A 26,079-nucleotide genomic window follows, 5' to 3' on the forward strand; every position below is an offset into this window, starting at 1 on the left:
CAAAACTTATACATTTTTTTGTTTCTTTTTTGTTCTTCCTAAGTAGATCTAGAATAGCCATGTTTTGTTAATTTGTCCCGTTAATCAGTCATGTACTCCCGTGACTTGCAAAATTAGAGTAGCTCTTATTTGCTGTTCTTGCTTGTAAAACAGTCTGATATTCGTCGTAATCGAATAATTATCTCATTTACTAGTTTACTTTAAAAATAATCGTGCACTTTTACAAAAGTAAAAGAATATCGTTATTTTGCGACCTCACGTATTACCAATTTTTACGCCAACTAGGTGAATATCCTTAGCATGTAAATTATTTGGCAATTAGTATCTGGGACGCACGCTAATCTTCGACCAGACGGATCTCTAGCAGCAACCGGGACGCGCCTCGTCCGAAACTGCGGGTGCTATCGGAGGACCGAGCCCGCCGAACCCCACCGGTCCGTTGGCCTCGACCAGCACCCTCACTCGTCTCGACCGTTCCCGCTGCGGCAGCGTCTGCGAGTGGCGCTGGCGCCTAGCGCGTGTGCGGGAGGTGTGGGAGGCGGAGGCGCCGAGATGGGAAACGAACGAGCGAAACGGGGGCGGATTCCATGGCGCCCCGCAGAGATCGAGGCGGGGGCCAGCCATGGCCGCTCCACGTACTCCAACCCCCCTCCCGTCCCCCACCGCCTTCTACACATCCCCTCCTCCCTCTCCACTCCTCCGCTTTTGCACCGCACCAGTTTCCTCCGCCTTCCTCCCACGAGAGGACGGACGACGACGACGACGTCGGAGCGGTCGGGAAGGAAGATGTGAGTTTGTCCGCCCCATCGCTCACAGCTTCGTTGTTCGACTGATCACCCTCCTCCGGGCGCCGGCGAAATGGTGAGTTCGCCTGCTCGTTGCGTAATGCGGTGCGGCAATGGCGGATTACTGTCGTGTTGGGCGAGGCTGCCCGAATTTGTAGGGTAGTGCAAGCCTGATGGTTTTGTTCTGACCTTTTGGTGAAATGCAAATGCGTCGTGAAACAAGTCGCTATAATGGTTTCAGAGACTCTTGTGTGATGAACTGATGATAGCTGAGATCATTGAGATATCCGAGTTTCCATTGCAGGGAACGAAAGTAAATATAATCGTGGGCTCTCATGTATGGGCCGAAGACCCTGAGATTTGCTGGGTCGATGGAGAGGTCGTTAAAATCAATGGGGAAGAGGCTGAGATCCAGGCAACCAATGGGAAAAAGGTAACAGCATTCATGAGTTAGGATTTTATCGGCTCTCGGGGACCGATATGTTTGGTCTTGTAACTTGCTTTTGAGCTTTGAGTTCGATACCGATACTTATCATTGTGCTGTTACATTTTTAGATTGTTGCAAACTTGGCGAAACTATACCCCAAAGACAGGGAGGCAGCTGCTGGTGGAGTTGATGACATGACAAAGCTCTCCTATCTCCATGAACCAGGAGTGTTGCAGAATTTGGCTATCAGATATGAGCTTAATGAAATTTATGTATGTTATCTTTGTTACTGTTTGCTGAATGATCACTTACTGAAATACTGTAGACGTGTCATTATGTCAGTCGTACTATCTGAGTTCACAAATCTGATACTCACACTATGTTCCTTATGGCTGATATTTTATCATTTTGGCAGACATATACTGGAAATATTCTCATCGCTGTCAATCCTTTCCAAAGATTGCCTCATATATACGATCCGCATATGATGCAACAGTATAAGGGGGCATCATTTGGAGAGTTAAGTCCACATGTTTTTGCTGTGGCAGATGTTGCATACAGGTAACTCTGATAGCCAGAGGAGGTTATAAGAAGTAGCCTTGTTCCTTACATGGCAACTGTTAAGCGTTCTCGTTCTTTCTAGCCTCCTATGTTTCTTTCCAAAAACTTCTGTATTTTTGTGTACTTCTACCTTCTTTAATGCACTAAAAAAGGCTGATAGCCAGAATCAGTTCAATATTTCCAGAGAATACGAGTTGTTCTCACTGTTGTCTTTTATTTGAAATAGAGCTATGATTAATGAACAGAAGAGTAACGCCATTCTTGTGAGTGGTGAGAGTGGTGCTGGCAAAACAGAAACAACAAAAATGCTTATGAGGTATCTTGCCTATTTGGGTGGCCGAGCTGCAACTGAAGGAAGAACAGTAGAGCAACAAGTTCTCGAAGTAAGACAGCCAGTCCTTGGCCTTTCAAGATAATTGTAATGTTAAGTTATTTATACTTCAATTGAACATATATTGTTTATTCTTGTGTCTGCAGTCAAATCCAGTCCTTGAAGCTTTTGGCAATGCGAAAACTGTCAGAAATAACAATTCTAGGTGAAGGCACTTTAAATAAGTACCTTAATCATATATTACCTGCTTTTGTTGTCCAAATCATGGAGTTGCATGCGTTTGGGTCTCATTTTTTCCCCTTCATAATGGTTGGTGCAGTCGGTTTGGTAAGTTTGTTGAGATTCAGTTTGATAAGCAAGGGCGGATCTCAGGTGCTGCTATCAGAACTTACCTTCTAGAAAGGTCACGTGTATGCCAAATATCTGATCCAGAACGCAATTACCACTGCTTTTATCTCCTTTGCTCGGCACCACAGGAGGTAATGATTTATATTCTCCTTGTGTCTTTATTATGAACCTCAATGCACTTGTAACTGGTTTTCTTTACGCCAATTTTAAAGTTTGATTACTTTTTTAGAAGATATTTGATTACTAATACAACTATCTTCTGTGACATTGAACTTTCAGGAGATTGAAAAGTACAAATTAGGAAATCCTAAGACTTTTCACTATCTCAATCAATCAAATTGCTACGAGTTGGTTGGGGTAAGCGACGCCCATGAATATTTGGCTACCAGAAGAGCAATGGATATTGTTGGCATCAGTACTCAGGAACAGGTAGATCAGTTATTTCCATACTTTCTTTGATACGGTTGATGGTTAGTTTAATTGAATGGTTTTTCTCACTTGTCTACAATTTAATTTCTATCCAGGATGCTATTTTCAGGGTTGTTGCTGCTATCCTTCATATTGGCAACATTGAATTCGCCAAGGGGAAAGAAGTTGATTCCTCAGTCTTGAAAGATGAGAAATCCAAGTTCCATCTTGAAACAACTGCTGAGCTTCTTATGTAACTACTTGTCTTCGCTTTGTTTCATAGCTGATGAGATTATGCATCCTGTATGGAGTGTTGAGGTGTATTCTGTGTCAGGTGTGATCCTGGAGCCTTGGAAGATGCTCTTTGTAAGCGTGTCATGGTAACACCAGAGGAGGTTATAAAAAGAAGCCTTGATCCTTACAATGCAACCATTAGCAGGGATGGTCTGGCAAAGACGATATATTCTCGCTTGTTTGACTGGTAACACAATAATGCCGTTTGGCTCTCTATTACATGTGCTCCATAGCATTCCAAATGCAACATACACAAATAAAAACTTCATTAACCATTGCGACCCATCACTCTCTTTCAGGCTTGTTGACAAAATTAATAGTTCCATTGGGCAAGATGCTAGCTCTAAATGTCTTATTGGTGTCCTGGACATCTATGGTTTTGAGAGCTTCAAGTCAAACAGGTAACTGTTACTGTAATCTTGTATCTACAATCCACTATGTTCTTTTCACAAACTGATAAATCATAATTTCTGCAGTTTTGAACAATTCTGTATTAATTATACAAACGAGAAATTGCAACAACATTTCAATCAGGTAATATTTGTTCACAAGGAATGTTTCATGTGCACCAAACCCACTAGCCATGTGCCAACCAAAAGAACACACATTTATGTGAAAGGTATTTCTGTGTTCTTTTCAGCACGTTTTCAAGATGGAACAAGAGGAGTACACTAAAGAACAAATTGATTGGAGCTATATTGAATTTGTTGATAATCAAGATGTTCTTGACCTTATTGAGAAGGTATGCATAGCCATTATACATAAAAGACCTCTAAATTGAATTAGTAATTTCATCTAAAGCATTTTGTTGTTGGGCATTCCAATTGTTGTAATGTATAACCTGAATTTTTCTATTGTTTTACTTTGTGGGCATCAATCATGCATAATGGTATGTGTGCTGCTGCGGAATGCAATCCAAAACTTTCCAATTAGGGACTATTGGAACGAACTTAGGCTTTACCTTTGGGCCTATAAGCTAAAAACAAGGGCAAAGTAATTTACATTTAGTCTTATTTAGAAGAGTCAAACATCCTTTTGCTAAAAGCTGAAACAAAGCTGAATACAAGCCCAAGCAAGGCAAAAGAAGCCCTCGTTTTGGCCAGGCAAAGATGCTGTGCTTTTTTTTTTTCTTGTACTTATTTTAGAACTAAGAAATCTTTAACAGTCAGTTTTCCTACAGATTCTCAACTTGTTTCTTTGCATGTATTACTGGATTTAACAATAAATGAGACTGAGTTTTGTTTGTTTAAATTGTTTGTTTGCAGAAACCTGGTGGTGTTATTGCACTTCTTGACGAGGCATGGTATGCTTACCAATTATTTTTCTTGTCTTTCCTGTCTTATCAATTTTATATTTTCACCTGTGTGATATAGTTGAGTGTTTGAGTTGATGACCACTGATTAGATGAAAAGCTCTGTTAACATGCTCTCTCTTTTTTTAACCGCGTTCAGTATGTTCCCCAAGTCAACACATGAGACGTTTGCCCAGAAGCTCTACCAGACTTTTCAAAAGCACAAACGTTTTGTCAAACCAAAGCTATCTCGCACTGATTTTACGATTTGTCACTATGCTGGAGAGGTAGCTTTTGTTCATCAAATTCAATTACATCAGGATATTATTGTCTGTTCTGGTTTTAACTGATGCTTGTGGACTTGTGGTATTCAGGTGTTGTACCAGTCCGATCAATTCCTTGACAAAAATAAAGACTATGTTGTGGCAGAGCACCAGGAGCTACTGAGTGCTTCTAAATGTTCATTTATCTCTGGTTTATTTCCACCTCTGCCAGAGGAGACATCTAAATCTTCCAAGTTCTCTTCCATAGGAGCTCGCTTTAAGGTTGTCAGATCTACATCCACCTATCCCATTTCCTTTTCTCTCTCCAGTTTGCTATTGTGCATGACTGATTTTTCCTATCTCTGCTTTCAATGTGGCAGCAACAACTTCAAGCACTTATGGAAACCTTAAATTCTACAGAGCCTCATTATATCAGATGTGTGAAGCCAAATAATGTGCTAAAACCGGCAATTTTCGAGAATGTCAATGTCATGCAACAGTTGCGTTGTGGTGTAAGTGATTTTGAACAATGATTTTATTGTGCCAGCCTGTACTGTAGTGCATATGGTGGCTAAGTCGGAGTTTGTCTATATGTCAAAATTATTTGACTAAATTGCATGCCATTTATCATCAGGGTGTACTTGAGGCAATCAGGATTAGTTGTGCCGGGTATCCTACACGTCGCACGTTTTATGAGTTTTTGCATCGTTTTGGAATACTTGCACCTGAGGCCCTTGAAGGAAAGTAAGTTATTTGTTCAAGCTGTGCGGATTTGTAGTTTTACATTGGTGTTTTTTGTGCTTCTAACAGAGTTATTCTTTTTAAATATCTCAATAGTAACGATGAAAAGGTTGCATGCAAGAGGATTTTGGAAAAAAAGGGTCTTTTGGGCTTTCAGGTAACAGGAACACAAATCCATTCATCTTATCGCATAGTTTTGTCATTCAAAGTAAAGTTAAGAGCTAACCTACATTGAAGAGCTGTTAATGATCTTTCAAAGGAACATATTGTGCATAACTTGTGTACCTATTTAGTGGTGCTTGCTTATATGTTTGCATTCAGGGCAACCTCACACTACAAGCATAGCAATAAAAAAGAAACATATACAGGATCATCATAACTGTTCTACATTAGGGCTTCAATGTACTTATTTTCATCACATTAACACCGATTTATATTTCTCAGATAGGTAAAACAAAGGTTTTTCTGAGAGCTGGCCAGATGGCTGAATTAGATGCTAGGAGGACTGAAGTACTCAGTGCTGCGGCAAAAACAATTCAGGGGAAAATACGGACACATATGATGCGGAAGAAGTTCCTTTCTTTGAGGAAGGCATCTGTGTGTGTTCAGGCAATATGGAGAGGTATGTTTTGCTTATAATTAACTGTTGACCTGGCCACATTTCATTTTACTAACTAATTGACAATATCATCCCTTGTGTTTTAGGAAGATTAGCTTGTAAACTATATGATAACATGCGAAGGGAAGTAGCTGCCATCAAAGTTCAGAAATGTCAACGTAGGCATCAGGCAAGAAGGTCCTACAAACTCCAACATGCTTCGGTTCTTGTGGTGCAAACTGCATTGCGAGCGATGGCAGCAAGAAATGAGTTCAGATTTAAGAAGCAATCTAAGGCAGCTGTTACAATTCAGGTACTTTTTGATCTACTAGTAAATAATAATGCAACTCAACAGAGAGTAATGCTTCTAACATAGGATATGTACCTGAATGCCTTGATTCTCCATGGCAGGCTCGTTATAGGTGCCATAGAGCTCATTTGTATCATAGGAAGTTGAAATGTGCAGCCATTGTTGCACAATGTAGATGGAGGGGAAAAACTGCAAGGAAAGAGCTCAGGAAGCTCAAAATGGTATGCATTGTATCCCATTAAATGAACTACTGTACATATCATCTGCTGTTTTTGTATACAGCACGAATGCAGTTCTATTTCTTATATAAGGAATAAAATTCTTTCTGTTCATGCTTTGAAAAATATAACTGCGTGCCAGAGGAGAGTAAATGATGCCATGATAAATGTTCTATGTGGAGTAGTTCATAAAGTTGGCAACAAGGTAGCACCATCAGAGAACACCAAAAAATGTCATTTCTAAAGCATGCTATCATCTTCTCTTCAGGAAGCAAGAGAAACAGGTGCACTCAAGGAAGCAAAAGATAAACTTGAAAAGAAAGTGGAAGAACTTACATGGCGTGTGCAATTAGAGAAGCGACTGAGGGTATAATTTTGGACTTCTTTGTTTCTGCTCATATCTTCCACTCCATAAACACTTCTAAGTTGTAAAACATAATTGTATCATTGTTTCAGCTTCTATAATTTTACTACGTGTATTCAGATATTACCACGTTATATATTATTTTAATTATTTGACACAAATCAATTCACGTGCATACAGACAGACTTGGAAGAAGCAAAAGCTCAGGAGTTGTCAAAACTGCAGAGCTCTATGGAAGCATTGCAAGGCAAATTGGATGAAGCAAACACAATGCTTGTCAAGGAACGAGAAGCTGTCAAGACTATCGAGGAAGCACCTCCTGTTGTGAAGGAAACTGAGGTTTTTGTCCAAGACACCGAAAAGATCGATTCCTTGACAACAGAGGTGCAAGAACTTAAGGTTTGTAATCTGCGACCATTAACATTGTCCAGAATTTCCTAATCATTTGCTCGTCCGGTAGTTTTCAACAATAAGACATGATCAGATAAACTGAAGCACTTCATATTTACATAATTTAACACTTGAACTCATTTTGTGACGTACGACTTTATTTTGATGTAGACCTCATTACAATCAGAAAAAGAAAGAGCCGATGATTTAGAAAAGAAACGCTCTGAAGAAGAACAAGCAAATGAAGAAAAGCAAAAGAAACTGGAAGAGACTGAAATAAAAATGCGTCAATTTCAGGAATACCTGAGAAGGTTATGCTTTTCGCATGCTCCTTGTTTCCTTTTATGCTTTTGTCACTGAATTTCCATGTTTTGTCCTGTTGTGCATGAACCATGTCCAGATTCTCCTTGTGCGTTTAATTTTCAGACCACACCTATGTAGCAAAGACATGCTAGCCGACATGTATTTGTTCACTCTTCTAGCTAGGGCAGGCTTAACTTGGTTATAGTATTTTTAGAGGTTGAAAAAATCTGAGTAAAATCATTAGTAATTTCATTTTGTTTTCTATTGACATACTTTATAATTATAGATTTATAGTCAATATTCATATCTAATTGTATTGTTGCTATGTTATCCAACATCAAATCCTCACCTTATGTTATCCAACATGTATTCATTTTATTCTCATTCAGGTTAGAGGAGAAACTCTCTAATGTAGAATCTGAAAATAAAGTGCTTCGTCAGCAAGCTGTCTCAATGGCTCCAAGCAAAATTCTGTCTGGCCGCTCCAAGTCCAATTTACAAGTGAGTGTTACTATGTTTTATCCTTTCTTCCATTTTGGAAGGTTCAATCGATAATTTGCACCTCCTATTTGTTTTACAGAGGAGTTCTGAAAATGTTCATGTATCAGGCAATGATCCAAAAATAACTCCAGTGAGTGTACATGCTTTCTATAGTTTAGCAGCATATTATTGTGTCACTTGAAAGTATATCAAAATAAACCTTTTGTTCTCTGTGTTTCAGGAGTCCAATAATGCATCCTCTCCTAAAAAGGAATACGACATTGATGATAAGCCACAGAAATCTCTTAATGAAAAGCAGCAGGTGTGGTGTGCCATCTATTCATATTTTTTAGGATCACTGCATAGATCCTTTAGATTCATATTACTCTCTGCAACTGAAATGTTCAGAACCTTTGCAGGAGAATCAAGATCTATTAATTAGGTGCATCGCACAGCATTTAGGTTTTGCTGGGAATCGGCCAGTTGCTGCTTGTATAATATACAAATGCCTTCTTCATTGGAGATCATTTGAGGTAGAGCGGACAAGTGTTTTTGATCGCATCATTCAGACCATTGGACATGCAATTGAGGTGACAATCATATTTGTAAATTTTATTACCGTTATCTACAGTGATGCTAAATTATCATTTTGCTGTGTTATATAGACACAAGACAATAATGAAGTCTTAGCATATTGGCTTTCAAATGCTTCAACACTGTTGCTGTTGCTTCAACGGACATTAAAGGCGAGTGGATCAACAGGAATGGCTCCCCAGCGTCGACGATCATCTTCAGCTACACTTTTTGGAAGGATGACGCAGGTAATACATTTTTATTTTTCCCTCGTTTTCTTTTGTTTCTTCTTTAAGTGAAGCTAGTTTAATAGTTAATGAATGAGCTAGTTTTTTTGCTTTCTAATTCCAGAGCTTCAGAGGAACTCCACAAGGTGTAAATCTTTCTCTCATAAATGGAAGCATGGTTAGTGGAGTCGAGACACTGAGACAAGTCGAAGCCAAGTATCCTGCTTTACTGTTTAAACAACAACTTACGGCATATGTGGAGAAGATATATGGAATGATCCGGGATAATCTGAAGAAAGAGATCTCTCCTTTGCTTGGCTTGTGCATTCAGGTATTCATGGTTTCTGAGTCCAGAGAATGATAGCCATCTTGTTGTCTTGAGTTTTGTTTGTGGAATGACCAACATGAGTGCCTTATTTTGTCTAATATATGTGGCTTCCTGCAATTCTCCCTTCCAATACAAATACTGCAGGCCCCGAGAACATCAAGAGCAAGCTTAATGAAAGGATCTTCACGTTCAAACACTAATACTGCTGCTCAACAAGCTTTGATCGCTCACTGGCAAGGGATTGTGAAGAGCCTTGGAAATTTCTTGAACATACTGAAAGTGAACAATGTCGGTATAATGTTTCCTTTTTCTTCATTTCACCAGGATAATTTTTTTGAACAGCTTTAAGAATATTAGGATTATTAAACTTCATTAAAGGCATATATGAATGCATCCTGCTTATGTATGTCACTGCTGCAGGTTCCTCCTTTCTTGGTGCGAAAAGTATTCACTCAGATATTCTCATTTATCAATGTACAGCTATTTAACAGGTAAAATATTTAAACCTGAGCAGCTACTTAACTGTTGGCTTGAAATTCCGTAAATGTCTTATTGAGTTTCATTTGAACATGGTCTGTCTGTCTTCAGTCTGCTATTGAGAAGGGAGTGCTGTTCATTCAGTAACGGCGAGTACGTAAAAGCAGGATTAGCTGAACTTGAACATTGGTGCTATAGGGCTACTGACGAGGTAATATTAGCTATTCTTTTTACATGTCTCGAATGATGCTAGATAATATAAACATATTCATGAAGGAAGATTGCATAATAATTTGTTCTAGACCATATGGCAGTGTTTATACCCATGCTTTTTCTGTGTCTGACAGCAAAAGGAATTAAAGATAAAATAGTTTTTTTCCTCCAAAACAGAACAAAAACAATTCTGTGTTTTTTCGTGTGACATATTGTTCGAATGCTTGCAACTGAGCATCAATATTGATTTCTCATCTAGCGCTCTTCCTACTTGCAGTATGCAGGTTCAGCATGGGATGAGCTTAAACATATTAGACAAGCTATTGGTTTCCTGGTAATTTGTATTTCTATTTTCTCGTATAATGACTTGCATGCAATATTTGGTTAGCAGGACCAACAGATGAGAGCCGAGACAAAACTGATAGAGAAGTGTAGATTGCAGTATTAAAAATGGCCAAATCAAATATACAGTTCTCTCACGTATATCAATTTTTACAGGTAATTCATCAAAAGCCAAAGAAAACGTTGGATGAAATAAGTCATGACCTTTGTCCGGTAAGAGATAATTAACTATTGTTTAATTTTTCCCCATCTGCTAGAAAAGATGCATTTCCTTGGAGTTTGTTTACAACCCCGTGACCTCCTTTTCAGGTACTTAGCATACAACAGCTATACAGGATTAGTACTATGTACTGGGATGACAAGTATGGAACACATAGTGTTTCCCCAGAGGTAAGCTTCACATTGTGTTGCATTTCATTTCACCTGACAAGAATTGACCACATGTGATTTATCATATTAGGTTATATCAAACATGAGAGTATTAATGACAGAAGACTCCAACAATCCTGTAAGCAATTCATTTCTGCTGGATGATGACTCAAGGTTACTATCGCTTTGCTCCTATCAATTTCTTGTCCTATGCCACCTAATGTGATATGCTTCTACTTACTCATCTGCACTTCAAAATGCAGCATACCGTTCTCCGTCGATGACATATCTAAATCAATGGAGCAGATCGACATCTCTGACATTGAGCCACCTCCATTGATTCGGGAGAACTCCGGCTTTGTATTCCTGTTGCCGCCACCTGAATAGATGCGTGGCGTGAGTGCGAACTTGGGCGTGGAATGCAGGTACCCAGAACGATGATTGGGCGGTCTATGAAGTGCGAGGTTTCTCTAGTTACGAATGTCCAATGCAATGAGGTACACGGCTTCCTTGTTTGCACCTTTGCAGCTTTACAGATAGGAGTTGACCATCCGCTACATGGCAAATGTATCAAATCCACAAACTCTTTGTGGCATGCCTGGACTCACCTAGTGTTGATCCACCTCTAGTCAAGTAGTTGCGCCTCAGTGCTATTTTTTTTTTTTTTTTGGCCTTTTTGTTTCCCTTCATCTATGCGTTTTGATTTATTCTTCTGAAGTTCAGAGCTGTCATACACTAGTTCAAGTCAAACTAGTTTAGAAGGTCTTAGCAAAATCAGTAGAAATCCATTCTTTCCTTAGGCTATTATTTAGTTCTAGAGCACTTTGAGGTGTCTGCAAGAGTTGGGTAATAGGTTTTTTTTCTCTCTTCCAGTTAAATGATTTTCATGGCTTCGTTGTACTGGTCTTGCGTATAGAACATTGAACACCATAATGATGTTGATTATTATTTTGTATGAAATTAATATCTGAGTTCACCATTTTTTTGGAAGAAAATTCACCAATATTTCTGTACCGTTTTGCTCTGTAGCACTTCGTTTTCATCCTTCTGTTTCCTGAGATTCTACACTGGGTAGCCCAGCCCAGCCCAGCAGCTCGTGCGAATGCGACGGCGTCTCAACTGACGAAGAGGCTCCCCTAAAAAAAACTGACGAAGAGGCTCCCTTAAAAAATCTGAAGAAGAGGCCTCTCAAAAAAAAAAGGAAAAAAAACACTGACGAAGAGGAGGATGATAGGGTTCCCCTCCCCTCTCCCAGTCCCGCTGCCGCTCTCCCCCTACAAAGCCCTAAACTCGTGCGAGCCGCCGTCCTCCTCCACCCGATCCAGGCGCCATGGCGCGAGGTGCGTCTAACTCTGCAGCCAAAGCCTCACGAATCCATCGCCCAGCCTCCATTCTCTGCCTTCTGCCTTCCGCACGCGTCGCCCATCCACCGTGAGAGATCGCCGGGGCGAGGCGAGGCCAGCCATGGCGGCGCCCTTCGTCTACCGCAGCTCCTCCATCGCAACAGTACGTCAGCGCTCCCCTTCTGTCCCCTGGTGCTGATCGAGAGACTGCGTTTCTCATGGTTTTCTCCCTCGCCGTCGCTTCGCTCGGGTGGTAGATCCGCCACCGGGGGTTTTGGGGGGGGGGGGGGGTGTTGCTCCGCCGCCACCTCTGCCGCCCGCCAGAGCTCGCCGGGGTGGTAGATCCACCCCTGATCTCAGGTCTTGTCTGCTTTTCCTTTTATTTTCAATTGTTGTCTTCTTTCCTTTTTCTTTATCATTATCGGGGATTGGTTAGTTACTTGTGAAGATATTAAATATACTTAAAAGCAATGCGCTATTGAAAAGCACTTAATATGATGCACTCCATGTTCATGCGGACTTTGCTCGACGATTGTGAGACCTTGGATCAGTGAACGATGAGCTCGTAGAATGGCTTAATTCCTTCTCAAAAGTTTAGGGTTTAGTCTCATTTTGAAGATGAGTATATGACAAATTTGTTCATGTCATGGGGGTGTTCTGATCTGCTAGCCTGATGATTAGCATTGTTTGCATTAAGAACGGAGATCTGAATGCGCTGCTCTGTTGAAGCCCGCTTGACTGCAGCTGCGGTGCATCGGGTCAGCCTTGGCAGGCAGGCTCGCTCGATGACTGCCCTACTACTCCCTCTGTTCTTTTTATCTAGGTAGTTCCCTCTGGAGGAAACTGCAACCACACCTACACAACCCCAACGCACATGCACACATACATACATACATGTATTCCCCCTGCTCCTCTTCCGCTGTTCCAAGGAGCTGTCCGAGTGGGGTCCGGGTGATGCGCTTGTAGACACAAAATTTATGAAGGCTCTGGCAGATTGGAGGAATGCCCTTCCTAACTTTATTGCTAATTTGTTTAACAAGTACGTGATTATGAAGCTTTTTTAATTTTGAAGTGCTGCAATACAGCCTGGGCTGCTTTTCCAATGGTTGGTATTGTGGTAATGGTTTTGCGATATCTTTCTGTGACTGATATGTGAGTTGCAAACTTGCAATATTCCACCCCGTGGGCAAAGTAGCAGATGACGAGAAGCAAAGACAAGGACCTCTGCAGTGCTCCTGATTAATAGAGGGCACAATAGTATGATGACTCTGTCTAGGGGAATCTCTGATGCTAATGCCAGTTTTTTTATACAGCTTATGGAATAGATGAGTTTGATGCGTGCTTAACCATGCTAGTAATAGTTCTCTGTTGAATTGGAGTAATGCATGTTTGTGCAAGTTTTTTTGTGTAATTGTGTGTGCGTGTCAACAAAGCTGGCTAATTAGGCTCTGGGGAATACATTTGTAGATGCAGACATTATGAAATATGTGGGAGATTAGAAAGAATGCCCCTACTAGATTCGTCTGACCTATTTAACAAGTTCCTGCTTGCTATAAACATTTTTCTCTGATGTTAGTTTAGTGCTTGTTCTCTACTTGTTTTGAATCTGAACTCTGAAGGCTTCCGTGTTGGTACCATCTTCTGTTGATTTACAGCATGGCCTGAAAATGAGCTTGGAGGATTGTTCTCTGGACACTTGGCTAGTGTATAAGTTTCATATTTCACCGTGCAAGAAAAATTGTAGATGACGAGAAGAAAGACAAGGACATCTGCAGTGTTCCTGATTCAAATTAGGGACGCAATAGCATGATGACTCCGTCTAGGGGAATCTCTGATGCTTATCTAAATTTTGGTGGCTTATTTTCTTGCAAGTTGTCTCCTTGTGGTTTTGTTTGGATTTAACTTTTAAGTGCAATTTGGAGGAGTTATGGCTAGTATGCGAGTTGCAATATTTTACCATTGCACTGCATAAAAAGATTGGTAGATGATGAGGAGAAAGACAAGGACAACCTTTTTTAGCTTCCCTGGTGATTCAATTGCTTTATGTGCTATTAATTAGACTAGAAGATGAAGATGCTTATGAAGCTGTGTTAACTGACTACTCTAAATGCATAATATATTGTTAGAAGCTTCTCCTTTCTAAAGTTTTTTCTTCTCTCATTTGTGAGATAAGTTTGTGTCATGAGGGGTATCATGATATGTCAGCCTGATGATTACAGTTGTTTGCACTAAGAATGGAGATCTGAATGTGATTCTCTGTTGAAGCCTGCCTGGCTGCTGTGGTGGATCAGTGGTAGTGCAGTAGTAGTACTCCCTCCAGTCACAAATACTCCCTGTGTGTCACTATATGTCCATCTTTCTCCTCTGATTTTCTTCCACTGAGCATGCTAAGTAGGCTTCAGGGAGCACATGTGTAGATGCAAAACTATGAAGGCTTTGGCAGATCAAAAGAATGCCCCCATAGATTCATTTGACTTACTTTATGAGTTCTTGATAGCTACATACTTGTTTGTTTGATATTAGTTTGGTACTGATGACATTCGCTGCTTGGTAATCACTACTTTTTTTGAATTTGAAGGCTAACTTTCTCTATGCTGGTGCCATTTTCTGGTGGTTTAGCTTTGATGATTGTTGTCTGGAATACAGCCACTCTCTGTTAATTCTTTTCTTGAGGAAACATGGCTGGTGTGAGTTGCCATATTCCACCGCACAAGAAAAATTGACAGATGACAATAAGAAAGACAGGGACATCTGCAGTGTTCCCAATTCAAATTAGGGACGCAATAGCATGATGACTCCGTCTAGGGGAATCTCTGATCCTGATCTCAATTTTGGTGGCTTATTTCTGTCAAGTTGTCTCCTTGTGTTTTTGTTTGGCTTTAAGTGCTCTTTGGAGGAATGGCTGGTATCGCTATGTGAGTTGCAATGTTTCACCATTTCACTGCATAAGTAATGGTAGATGACGAGAAGCAGGACAAGGACATCTGCAGTGTTCCCAAAATCAGGAACGCAATAGCATGCTGACTCCGTCTAGGGGAATCTCTGATGCCAATATCAAGCTTTTTAGCCTATTTTCTAGTAAGTTTGTCTCTTTTTCTTGAAAGCATGTTTGGCTTTAGAGGTTCTCTTTGAGCATTCCTCAGTGATATGCACCTAATCTGTGACTCTTTTTGTTTAATTTGTTTTTCTTTTGAGTATTAAGATGTACAAGCTAGATGGGTGTATGCTTGATAAACCTTGGATGCAGCTAGTACTGGTATAGGTAACCTCTAGAACGCGGCCGACTGCAAGCTTACTGGCTGCAGCTTACATATATGCCCGCTTCAGTGTTTGCACGGGGACGTTCTGGTCTGCCAGCCTGATGATTACCTTTGCACTAAGAATGGAGATCTGAATACACTTGTTCGTTGAAGCTGGCTTGGCCGCTGTGGTGGATCATGTACTCCCTCTGTTCCCAAATATAAGTAATTTTCTCTTAGGGGAGAATGGTGCAATCCATCCATCCATCCATTCATAATGTCACTCTGCTTTTCTTCCACCAAGCTGGCAAAGCGGGCTCCGACGAGTGTTTGTGTAGCTACAAAAATTATGAAGGATTTGGCAGATGCATAGAATGTCCCTGTAGTACCGTTGCATCATGTGCTTGTCAAGTCACAAGTCACTAAGAATGGAGATCTGAATACACTTCATCGTTGAAGCTGGCTTGACCGCTGTGGTGGATCATATACTCCCTCTGTTTCCAAACAGACAAGTAATTCTCTCTAAGGAGAGAATGATACCATTGATTCATCCATCCATCCATGCATGCATATATCACTGTGGTTTTCTTCCACCAAACTGGTTGTGCGGGCTCTGGTGATTGTTTGTGTAGATGCAAAAATTTTGAAGTCTTTTGGCAGATGCATAGGATGCCTTGTACTGTTGCATTATGTGCTAGAGGAAAGGTGTTTGTGAAGTCATATGAGTCAACTAGTTCAAATACAGATGTATAATGCATTTTGAAAATGTTGTGATATATTGGTATCATTTTGAGATTAATTGTTGGGGGTGTTTCGGCTTTGTTATCGGGGCATTCTAATCTACCAGCCTGATGATTAGACCATCTCCAATCATATTCCCTTCATTTCGTTCCCTTCCCGATTCCCTTCCCCGTTCTTATTCCCTTTATTTCCTCTCATCTCCAACAGCTTCCCCTCGAGGGGAATCGCGAAGGGAATAGAGAGAGAATCCCGTTCTGAAGGGAATGACTCTGGGAATCCCGTCATGACGGGAACCGTGAAGAGAAACCGTTGGAGCGCTGAAGGGAACGAAAATCCCGTCGTGAAGGGATTTTGGCCCCTGAAGAGAAACCGTTGGAGATGGTCTTACTCTGCATTAAGAACGGAGATCTGAATGCACTTTCCCTGTTGAAGCCTGCTTGCCTGCCATAGTGGATGGTCTGCCGCCTCTCTCTCTCTCTCTCTCTCTCTGTGTGTGCCTGTCTGTACCTCTCTCACTCCATCTGTACGAGATTGTCCATCAACCAAAAGGGCTAAGCGGGCTCTTGGGAATGTATATGTAGATGCAAGAATTATGAAGGTTTGGCAGATGAAAAGAATGCCCCTTGACCGAACAGTTTTTATAATGAGTGTGCAAGCTTTGGTTTTTGACCTTTTTTTGCATCCCTGATTGCTGAATTGTCTTCAGGCCTGTGGTTGAACTGTTCTTTGCAAGCTCTTTTTTTAAAAAAAAAAAAAATCTCTTTGAGGTGCTAAAGCAAATGTCGGGGTTCTGAATAGTTTTTGTTGTCAAAGGAACTATCACAAGTATGAATTTTTAAGTATCTATTAGAGATGACCTAAACAGTATTATGGATCCTCATTTTTATCAGAAAAGTTGCTTTCAACTGGTGCTACAGTATCTCAGCCATATCACTGTACCGTTGGAAGCCGGCTATGCTGGAGGCCGATATGGGCAGCAGCCAGCGGCAAAACCAACGGCACAGTGATGACTGCGTCTTTGCAAGCTCTTTTTTTTAAAAAAAAAAATCTCTTTGAGGTGCTAAAGCAAATGTCGGGGTTCTGAATAGTTTTTGTTGTCAAAGGAACTATCACAAGTATGAATTTTTTTTATGACTTGAATCTAATGTACAGGTCTACATTGATCCAGTTGATGATTTGTAATGCAGGGTTGGAGTTTGTTGAAGAAATGAACATGCTATGGAATGACAACTAGTCAGGTGCTCTAAAGTTGAGATGAATCATTGCCATGACCGGCGAGTTAATGTTGCTCTAAAGGTGGCGTGAAGAGATGAAGTACAAAACCTGGAGGTGCTGCTGGACAAGCTGCGAGAACGGCTACAATACTTGCGAATGTGTTCCTGTAGTTTATAGCCGAAGCACTAGTGATATTTCGTTCTTTTGGGAACTTTGTAGGATGTGGTTGAATCTGATGGTGTTTTGCACGGTATGGTGCTCATCTGTTGTTATCTCTAGCAATTAGGAGTGATCAGGATAGTGGAGTGTTAATAGAGGTCGATTATGCACACAGGTAGTCCATTATGTAGTGATTTGGACGATTACTAGTACATCTGCTTGGCAAGCTCTCACGTCTTGTTTCGTGCGGCGTGTTGTGCTTGTGCACCGTTCGACCGTGCAATGTGCTTCTTATCTTGTATTTTTCACTGGCATCTACCGTTCGACCATTTGAATCTGTAACGAAATCTGTTTAGTTATAACGAATTTTGCTGTAAATAGCATTTGAATCTGAACTGAATGCTATTTACAGTTATAACGAATTGGTATAACGAAATTGCTATACACGATTCTACCGTTCGACCACTCGCCGGCTACAGTTATAACGAAATCTGAACTGAATGCTGTTTACAGCGAAAGTCTCAAGCCGTGCAAACAACAAACCATCCATTCTTCGTATTTTTTTAAAAGAAAAAAATCATTAATAAAATTTTCTTTTTACTGGTGCACGACTTTCATATTTTTACATGGCCTTCAAATGAAGATATTTGGTTCCTTTTCTTAAGAGAATTAGTAGCTTGGTGATTCATCATGCTAAATTTGAGTTGTTTAATGTTCAATATGCGATACTGGACAATAAAATGACAATGGAGAGGAAATCAAAATGTCCTGACAAAACAGAGAAGCCATATGAGAACGCACAAGATAAAAATAGGCCAAAATATGGACAGCAAAGAATCGGTTGCTAGCGAGGACCATACATTCATTATCAAAGACCAAGTAGGAAAGCATAAATAATGCAACTACTCAACTAAAAGTAAAATTCTGATAATAGCCAGATATCTAGGTAGGTGTAGCCTTACAGCAAGACGCCCTCATATGGTTCTTCGAGCTGGAAGGAGCACGAAATAATACACCAACTCAACTTGCTTCGGCACGAAACAGATAACTCTACATCTCACGAATTGACAGAAAGTAGACCATCACATTGCTTCTGGAGTTGGAACGAGCTAACGAACGTTTAGTTGAAGCCTCCTGCATAGCAGGACGCACAACAGTGACATGCGTATCCCCATAGCAGTGCTCAGTGGAAGTCCACTCATGTAAAGAGACCATAAACTCTGCATGAAACGAAGCAATCAATCCCCATGGAGCAAGTAGAGTAGGTATCAACCAACATGCACCTGGAAGTTCTCACATAACACACCTTGTACGGCCACCTGCTCTAGCATCGAGTGGACCTAATCCACCTGCTGACCTGCACTTCATGCAGCTCGCCATGTATATATATGTGAGAAGGATGGGCTGTTTTCTTCAAAACAGGTGAGAAATCAAGTTTTAACAGTTCAAGAGCCCTAGAAGCTTCACAATGAAAGGATCTAGTGAGCATGGCGAGACCTCGAAGGCGCCCCTGAGCAGGGGGGTCAGCAAAGGAGTGTCAGTACTGGATCTCATACTTCGCTCCATTGCCATCATTGGAACCCTTGCTAGTGCCATTGCCATGGGCACTACCAACGAGACGCTGCCTTTCTTCACACAGTTCATCCAGTTCAAAGCGCAGTACAGTGATCTCCCGAGTCTCACGTAAGCCAACCTCAACACTTGATAGCAACACTTTCAGATAACGTGTGAGTATCTGATGCTCCAACTGTTTCAATTTTTTTTGTTGACAGGTTCTTTGTCGTGGCAAATTCTATTGTCTGCGCCTATCTCATCCTTTCACTCCCGCTATCTATTGTGCACATCATTAGGAGCAGGGCTAAATACAGCAGGTTGCTCTTGATCTTTCTTGACGCGGTAAGACTACCTCTTTGTCTACTTCGAAGCATATTGAAAGCTAAAAAATCATCCGGCATGAAAGTATGCGTGGTTTCTCAACTAGTACATTGAAGAAAAAAGAAGCATCAGCAAGTATATCAACTGGTCACCTGTTTTCCTTGTGATTCTTTTGAAGGCAATGCTGGCACTGGTGACTGCGGGAGCATCTGCAGCAGCAGCTATTGTGTACTTAGCACACAAGGGTAATGTCAGGGCAAACTGGCTTGCTATTTGCCAGCAGTTCGACTCATTCTGCGAGCGTATCTCTGGCTCCCTCATTGGTTCGTTTGGAGCCATGGTTATCCTGATACTGCTAATATTACTCTCTGCCATTGCCCTGGCGAGGCGCTAGACCAAATCGTGCATCGTTTGCTTCCAGCAGTGTGAATTGTGATATGATGGTGTGGTTATTGGACTCACTGGCTTAATGTAATCATCCGTGTGCCTAGTTGCCTCTTGCTATGATCCTCTCCTATCTCAAGTGTCGCCTTAAATCTATACTTCTTTTCTTTTGATGGTGTGTACTTCATATATAGAAGCTAGAGAAAATGAGTATAAATGCACTGTTATCAATTGATTCCTGTAATTTTCAAAAGAGTTATTGGTATATTGTTGTCCAAGTAGACCAAAAAATGATAAATGTCATTAGCTTATAAATCCATACCTGCTAGTGGCAGTGAAACCATGACAGTTTTGATTTGACTGATCAGGGATCTACCAACTATTTCAAGTCTCTGGTATACAAGCAGAAATGAAAATTCATTCATAGGTGTTTGCCACCTTTCATTTTTCAATTCAATAGTAGAATACCCATAATCACGGCGCTGAAAGACCGGCAGTTTTACGGTCAACCTGAGCACAACCAGCAACCTTTTTTAGCCCTCGTTTATCCATTGATATTCGCACTGTCTCCACCCCCAACCATTCACTGTATGATGCATAAATGCCAGAGAGCATCACATAGTCACCACTTGCATCTCCACTCATGTTAAGAAGCCTCTCCTGAGCAAGCTTGCCCAGAGCCACATTCCCATGGGTTCTGCAGGCACCAAGCAGTGTCCTCCATACCACCGCACTTGGTTCGCACCTCATGCTGCTCACAACTGCAAATGCTTCATCCAGTAGACCCGCACGGCCAAGCATGTCCACTATGCAACTGTAGTGCCTTGCATTAGGCTCAATCCTATACCTGCCTTTCATCAGAGAGAAATATCTCTGACCATCTTCAACCAGTCCAGCATGGCTGCATGCACCGAGCACACATAGGAAAGAAATCTCATTTGGGTGAATTCTCTCTTCAAGCATTTTATTGAAGAATTCGACAGATTGCTCCGCTTGTCCATGCAAGGCTAGTCCTCCAATGATCGAGTTCCATGTCCAGACATCCCTCTCCTTCATCCCATTAAAGACTTCCATTGCAGTGTTAACATCCCCACACTTTGCGTACATTGATACCAATGCATTTCCGGTTAAAATACTTATCGATGGCCTGTCTTCCAAGTGCAAAGCATGTATCATCTTCCCCACATCAAGCGACCCTGCGTTCGCGCAGCACGACAGCAAACTAACAATAGTTGCCTCATCAGGCATCCACCCTGCACCCCTCATCTCATCAAATACGTCCAACGCTTGCTCCAGCATTCCCTGCGAGGCGTACCCAGTGATGATGGTGTTCCACGAAACCACATCCTTCTCCGGCGCACGGTCGAACAGCTCCCTCACTTTCTCCATCTCCCCATGCTTCGCATACGCACCCAGCATCACGTTCCAGCACACCATGTCCTTGTGCCGGCAAACATCAAACATTTGCCTCGCCACGCCCAAGTTGCCTCTGGCCGCATGCCCAGCTATGACAGCCGACCACGCCACGATGTCTCGCTCGCCAGCCTCATCAAGAAGCGCACCGGCGATCCCCAAATCCCCACACTTGGCATGCATGTTGATGAGTGCATTCCTCACGAAGGCATCCTCCAAGAAGCCCAGTTTCACGACAACCCCGTGGACCTGGCGCCCGGCGCGAGAACACTGCAAGCCGGTGCAGGCCCGGAGGATGTAGCAGAACGTGAAGCCATCGGGCCTCAGCCGCGCCGCCTCCATGCGTCCGTACACCGCGAATGCCGCGTCAGGCGCGGCGGCGTGCGCGTACCCGCGCAGCATGGCGTTGTGCATGAAGAGGTCCGGGTGCGGGATTTCGTCGAACAGCCTGCGTGCGTAGTCCATGCTGCCGTGGAACGAGGCGATGCAAGAGAGCAGCAGTTCCCGCAAGGGCTGGAGGCCGCGCGAGGCGATGCCATTGACGACCAGGTTCCCGTGGATTTGCTTCAGAGCGCGCGGGCTCAGTCGCGCGGAGCCTTTGCGGATCATGCCTTGGAGCGCAGAGATTTCCCCTTCTTGGAGGTCCCTGTGCCCAAGAAGGTAACAAGGCTGTGGTGGAGAAGACCCCCGGGCGTGGCGCCCGGCGGGTGGCGACCGCCGCAGCGGCAGCACGGCACACGACGAGCGATGGTGTGGGAAGAAGACAGGCTGGCGAGTTGAACCAGAATACGCTTTCTTCGAAGAGAAACATATTTGTTTCAGAATCTCTTCTCCCCTCTCCATTGAGAAAGCACACTCGCGGACCAAATTCTAGATGACGTGAAATATTTCCGGATGTATTCTAGTTTGGGCTGGTTCGTCTGCCCTGGGAGAATTTCAGTACTTGACACTCAGTTAATTTGTCTCTCCAATACGCTTTCTTCGACATTAGTTTGTGTCTTCAAGATTTTGATATCGTGACACACCAATTTCGTCAGAACGTGACACTCAACCAAATTACGTGGTGGGTGTGTGATACAAAGTCTTGAAGATCTTCTACCTTCTTGTTAGGAGGAAATCTAACAAGAAAACACCACTTATCTAACAAGAAAACAAGATCTTCTACCTTCTTGTTAGGAGGAAATCTAACAAGAAAACACCACTTATCTAATTACCTTAATCTAGTTGGAGCTAGAGAGTTGTTTGTGATACACACTAGTTTAGTCTAGCACTAGATAACTTAATTGAAGCTTAAGAATGAGAAGTAGTCAAAGTCAAGGCAAAGTTTGGACTAAAATGAATGTCCCTCAGCTCTTTTAACAAAGAGGTTGTAACTCGGGGAGATCCAGAACAAAGTCACCGTATGGATTTTTCTTGTTACTCGTGGTGATTAGCATCACCTAGATGACTTGTGGCGTTTGATCTTGGTGAGATTCATGGTGATGATGTGTTGAAGCCCCAAGATAATGATGTGCCGGTTTAGAGTTCACCAATCTCAAGTGAAGAAGGACTACCACCTAGAGGGTACTTGATCCTTACGTGGATCAAAAGTGAGCTAAACCCTTACATGGGTGCTCCAACGAGGACTAGTGGGACGACCAACTCTCCGATACCTTAGAAAAAATGAGCCTTCCTAATTCCTCTCTTTATATTTAAGCATTTAATTTTGGCAATTTACTCTTCCGCATTTACTTTTGTAGAATTGCCATGCTAGAATAGGAATGGAACTAGGTTGCTAAATTTGTGTGTTAGATAGTCTCACATAGAAACTGGAGCACATTTAGGATAAGGTTGTTTAAATTTGCTTACTACTAGTTTTAGACTTAGAAAAGTTTTAGAACTCAATTCACCCTCCCCATCTTGGGCATCATGATATTTTCATTCCTGGTAGGACATTCCTCTACCTCACGATCATGTTTCTTACCTATGAAGCACTTTTTTTTTGTTTAGAACAGTTAGTCTTATGTTGGCTCCTCACAATTGTAGCATATGACATCAAAGAAATTTCTAGAGCTAGAACCAGAACTACCACTATTGTTACCCTTCTCTATCATAGCTTTGTTCTTTCCCAAAACCTTATCTAAATTATGATTAACAAGAGGAATAGCAATGGAATTATCACTATGCTGTCTAACTAGAGGCTTGGGTTGGTTCTGCTGTGTATTTAGATTCCGCTGCTAGTTTTGATTACATCTTCCTCCTTTATATGGTGGATATCCATACCCCTGGTCAAACACTGTTGCTCGATTTTTTGGTAAAGTCTATTGGAAACTATAAAAACAATCACCTTAATCAAGATATTTACATATGTTCATTTCCAATAAAGTCTATTAGAAATATTTTAAAATCACCTTAGTTCTCATATTCTCCTCTTCAAGTCATCTTTCTTTTTAGATAATGGAATAAAATACCATAGCTGCTACATTCAGAGATGTGCGAAGTCGTACCTTTTCAAATCCTCAAGTGAGGAGGCAGTTGTATCTTCTCCATTTCTTGTGGATCTCGTTTTCCCTCTCTCACCTTGGTTGCCCTCGTTCTCGTGCTAGCCACCGTCTCTTCTCCATCTCTAGGATGGTGACTCAGATGGTTTATTTTAGGTAAAGTCTATTAGAAATTAAAAAAAAATCACCTGAATCCTCAGATTCGCCTTTCAAGTCCTCAGGTTGACCTTTATGTTCGCTTTATCAGAGCAGTGAATACAAGAATAAAAATTTCTGAGATTTTTATGTGAATACCAATTTTCCCAAATATCAAACGGTAATGTAGCGTCGCTTATTAATGCAACGCACATCTGAGTATGAGTCTTGCCAATGTTTAGACACTTGGGTGCATATTCTTCTTGTCATTGCTTTTTTTGCTTCAAATAGTGAGATTTGGTTCGTTCCAACATCTCTTTCCTTCACGAAGATATTGAATTGAATCATGTCATCAAGAGACAAATTCCAAAATAAGCAACACAATGGAAAGTGTTAACAAATGAGTAAATTGCATTGTGGGTACCAAAACTTATGTGGTGGATGTAATCTCGCCACGGAACATGTTCTAAATTTGAAATTGGTCCAGAGTGGGTAATTTCTACACACCAATTACGTGATGGGTGTGTGAGGTGGTAGACGCAAGGGGGCACCCCAAGGTCCAAGAACAACAAGGGGTAGTACAGGAGGAGGTGGCATCATGAGGTTGATGAGAGGGGGGAGCTATTGGAGGAAGAGGAGGTTGAGTTGCGGCGGGATTCGTGGAACAAGCGAGCCATCATGGCGACAACAGTGACCTCACGGCTTCTTATCTCTCTCCCTCTGGCTCGCTTGGTCCTGCTCTTTCTAGTTGGAGAGAGAGAGGGGAGGGAAGGAGACGTGGCCATGTGGGGAGATGGACTCTGGTGACGAAGGGGCTGAAAGCAGGGACGAGGTGGTCGATAGGCTAGGGGAAGATGATTGTCTCCTCGTCATCAACTCGCCAAAGACAGAAAAGAAGGTAGCTAGCATGGCAAGAAAAAGGGTGGGGAAGAAGAAGAAGGGTAATTTGGTCCAAAGTGTTTTTGAATGAATTGGTATGTCACAATGTCAAAATCTGAAGGGCACACAAACTAGTCTCAAATTATGAAATTCCCCGTCTGCCATGTCGGTGGGGGATAAATTTTCACGTTTGAAGTTTGCCTTCAAGACCACAAAGAAGAACTCTACCACAATTGCATATAAATTTTTTAGAATAATCCGTTTGAACAATGTAACATCATCGTGTAGCTCCAAGCCAAACAATGTGTTGGCCATTAACCAAACATGTTTAGTTTGACCTATTGACATTACATGTCAACATAATTTAGAATCCATTATAATTGAATCACCATCCAAAATAGAAAAAAAGACCAGTAACAATTCTTTTGCTTTTATATAAATCAGAAACAACTTGTTTAGTGCAGACTATTTTTTAGTCTTAACACTGAGACACAAGCTGTAGTATCTGAACACACATCCAAACGCACACCACACTCTACACATGCACACCCACAGCCTATACTCACACATGCCTGCTGAAGAGATTCACGAAATCTCAAGCTCCACAAATGATGGACACGCCACTTTTTCATTATGATCCACGGGCGCTTAAGGCTGTCCAAAGATTAATATTAGGGACAAACCCTGTGAGACGCCGATGGATCCTGAGGATCAAACAAGGGTGGGTGGTTGCGATGCTTCCTCCACTAGTCTATATCAGCTGGTTCTCTTGTTTGGTACAGACAGTTAGGAAACCTAGAGTTTCATAACCGAATGTAGGCCCGTCTCGATCTCTTGAAAGATTCGATTCTATCTTTTAGGGTTTTTTGGTACTATATATACGGGGCAACACCCCTCATTGTAAATGGAATGAATAAAGTATAGACAGTCTTTCCCCTATATTGTATCTCTCTTTTGTAATCATTCTCACGTGGAATCATTGGACTACGCTTGGTAGCAACAGTTTCTTAACACGTTATCAGCACGGGTGTCGGAGGATTAACTCCAGTCGCAGGGATCCCGAGAGACCCCTTTTTAGAGATTCGGCCGGGGGGATGATCCTGAATACGTTCGTCGGAGAAATAAATGGGAATGAATGCAACGACCGGTGGTGGTGTGGTGACCTAGTGCAAGAAGAAGTAAATGCACCGAAATTTAGACAGGTTCGGGCCGCACGGGGGCGTAATACCCTACTCCTGTATGGATTCTATAACTGTCCTCAGGAAGTTCCTCAAGGATGTTGCTGGTTACAAGAATCTTGGTCTATCTAAGAGCTTGGGGCTCCCTGTTCTTCAGCTGGGACTGGGCTCAGCCTTTCCTGCCGTGTTTCTCTTGCGCTGTGTTCTTGTCTATCCGTTGCCTCTATCCGTCCTCTGTGTGCCTACCATTTTTTCTCTCTTGTGCCGCCGGCTGCTTTAAGTACCCGCCGGCCGCAGCGTGCCCCGAACGGAAGGGGGGCACGAGTTCTGAGACACCATAAATGGAAAGGGCGTCATCATTTCCTCTGGGCAAAGTGACCGGGGGTGGAAAATGCGT

At 42.0% G+C, this 26,079-nt stretch overlaps 3 protein-coding genes, 1 long non-coding RNA gene and 4 pseudogenes across 7 annotated transcripts; 6 read left to right on the forward strand and 2 right to left on the reverse strand.

Annotated features, from left to right (window-relative positions):
• The first annotated feature begins 452 nt into the window (after positions 1–452).
• Positions 453–17,675, forward strand: LOC133926559 (myosin-11-like). 4 transcript variants are annotated; one of them, XM_062372551.1, is made up of 42 exons: positions 453–861; positions 1,090–1,218; positions 1,341–1,484; positions 1,628–1,773; positions 2,000–2,156; positions 2,251–2,309; positions 2,424–2,583; positions 2,732–2,881; positions 2,977–3,113; positions 3,195–3,341; positions 3,454–3,555; positions 3,631–3,688; positions 3,795–3,896; positions 4,420–4,457; positions 4,606–4,732; positions 4,820–4,990; positions 5,089–5,220; positions 5,343–5,452; positions 5,546–5,606; positions 5,894–6,071; positions 6,155–6,360; positions 6,459–6,578; positions 6,844–6,942; positions 7,120–7,338; positions 7,501–7,640; positions 8,022–8,133; positions 8,213–8,263; positions 8,354–8,434; positions 8,532–8,702; positions 8,778–8,933; positions 9,037–9,243; positions 9,385–9,528; positions 9,661–9,731; positions 9,829–9,928; positions 10,208–10,264; positions 10,429–10,485; positions 10,582–10,662; positions 10,733–10,815; positions 10,905–12,147; positions 12,242–12,344; positions 12,808–15,062; positions 17,152–17,675. In XM_062372551.1, exons 1-39 carry the CDS (start codon positions 859–861, stop codon positions 11,026–11,028), a joined length of 4,590 nt encoding a protein of 1,529 aa, XP_062228535.1. In that variant the 5' UTR covers positions 453–858; the 3' UTR covers positions 11,029–12,147; positions 12,242–12,344; positions 12,808–15,062; positions 17,152–17,675. The 4 variants fall into 4 exon arrangements, with proteins under 4 accessions (XP_062228535.1, XP_062228533.1, XP_062228534.1 ...); XM_062372549.1 differs by having other exon boundaries at positions 13,640–17,675; XM_062372550.1 differs by having other exon boundaries at positions 14,563–17,675.
• LOC133927890 (small nucleolar RNA R44/J54/Z268 family) lies at positions 13,176–13,278 on the forward strand (annotated as a pseudogene).
• Positions 13,722–13,825, forward strand: LOC133927893 (small nucleolar RNA R44/J54/Z268 family; annotated as a pseudogene).
• Positions 14,704–14,807, forward strand: LOC133927894 (small nucleolar RNA R44/J54/Z268 family; annotated as a pseudogene).
• On the forward strand, positions 14,937–15,036 carry LOC133927891 (small nucleolar RNA R44/J54/Z268 family; annotated as a pseudogene).
• Positions 17,676–18,126: 451 nt separating the features above from the next.
• On the reverse strand, positions 18,127–18,785 carry LOC133926562 (uncharacterized). Its single transcript, XR_009911126.1, has 2 exons — positions 18,645–18,785; positions 18,127–18,558 (listed from the first exon to the last, which is right to left on the reverse strand). It is a non-coding gene; the product is annotated as an uncharacterized LOC133926562 (long non-coding RNA).
• Positions 18,786–18,806: 21 nt separating this feature from the next.
• On the forward strand, positions 18,807–19,659 carry LOC133926561 (casparian strip membrane protein 1). Its single transcript, XM_062372554.1, has 3 exons — positions 18,807–19,021; positions 19,111–19,234; positions 19,392–19,659. Exons 1-3 carry the CDS (start codon positions 18,807–18,809, stop codon positions 19,605–19,607), a joined length of 555 nt encoding a protein of 184 aa, XP_062228538.1. The 3' UTR covers positions 19,608–19,659.
• Positions 19,660–19,706: 47 nt separating this feature from the next.
• On the reverse strand, positions 19,707–21,873 carry LOC133926560 (pentatricopeptide repeat-containing protein At5g15300-like). Its single transcript, XM_062372553.1, has 2 exons — positions 19,920–21,873; positions 19,707–19,835 (listed from the first exon to the last, which is right to left on the reverse strand). Exon 1 carries the CDS (start codon positions 21,851–21,853, stop codon positions 20,072–20,074), a length of 1,782 nt encoding a protein of 593 aa, XP_062228537.1. The 5' UTR covers positions 21,854–21,873; the 3' UTR covers positions 19,707–19,835; positions 19,920–20,071.
• Between the last annotated feature and the right edge of the window lie 4,206 nt (positions 21,874–26,079).

This window comes from Phragmites australis, chromosome 8 (genome assembly GCF_958298935.1).
Source record: "Phragmites australis chromosome 8, lpPhrAust1.1, whole genome shotgun sequence".
In the NCBI taxonomy this organism is placed as follows: Eukaryota; Viridiplantae; Streptophyta; class Magnoliopsida; order Poales; family Poaceae; genus Phragmites; species Phragmites australis.

Bases quoted from the DNA above. Each gene is read 5' to 3' on its own strand.
- LOC133926561 (XM_062372554.1), top strand. From the start codon at position 18,807: ATGAAAGGATCTAGTGAGCATGGCGAGACCTCGAAGGCGCCCCTGAGC. The intron at 19,022-19,110 runs GTAAGCCAACCT...TTTTGTTGACAG, and splicing joins AGTGATCTCCCGAGTCTCAC to GTTCTTTGTCGTGGCAAATT. The intron at 19,235-19,391 runs GTAAGACTACCT...ATTCTTTTGAAG, and splicing joins TCTTGATCTTTCTTGACGCG to GCAATGCTGGCACTGGTGAC.
- LOC133926560 (XM_062372553.1), bottom strand. From the start codon at position 21,853: ATGGAGAGGGGAGAAGAGATTCTGAAACAAATATGTTTCTCTTCGAAG.
- LOC133926559 (XM_062372551.1), top strand. The intron at 9,732-9,828 runs GTAAAATATTTA...GTCTGTCTTCAG, and splicing joins AATGTACAGCTATTTAACAG to TCTGCTATTGAGAAGGGAGT. The intron at 10,816-10,904 runs GTTACTATCGCT...TTCAAAATGCAG, and splicing joins CTGCTGGATGATGACTCAAG to CATACCGTTCTCCGTCGATG.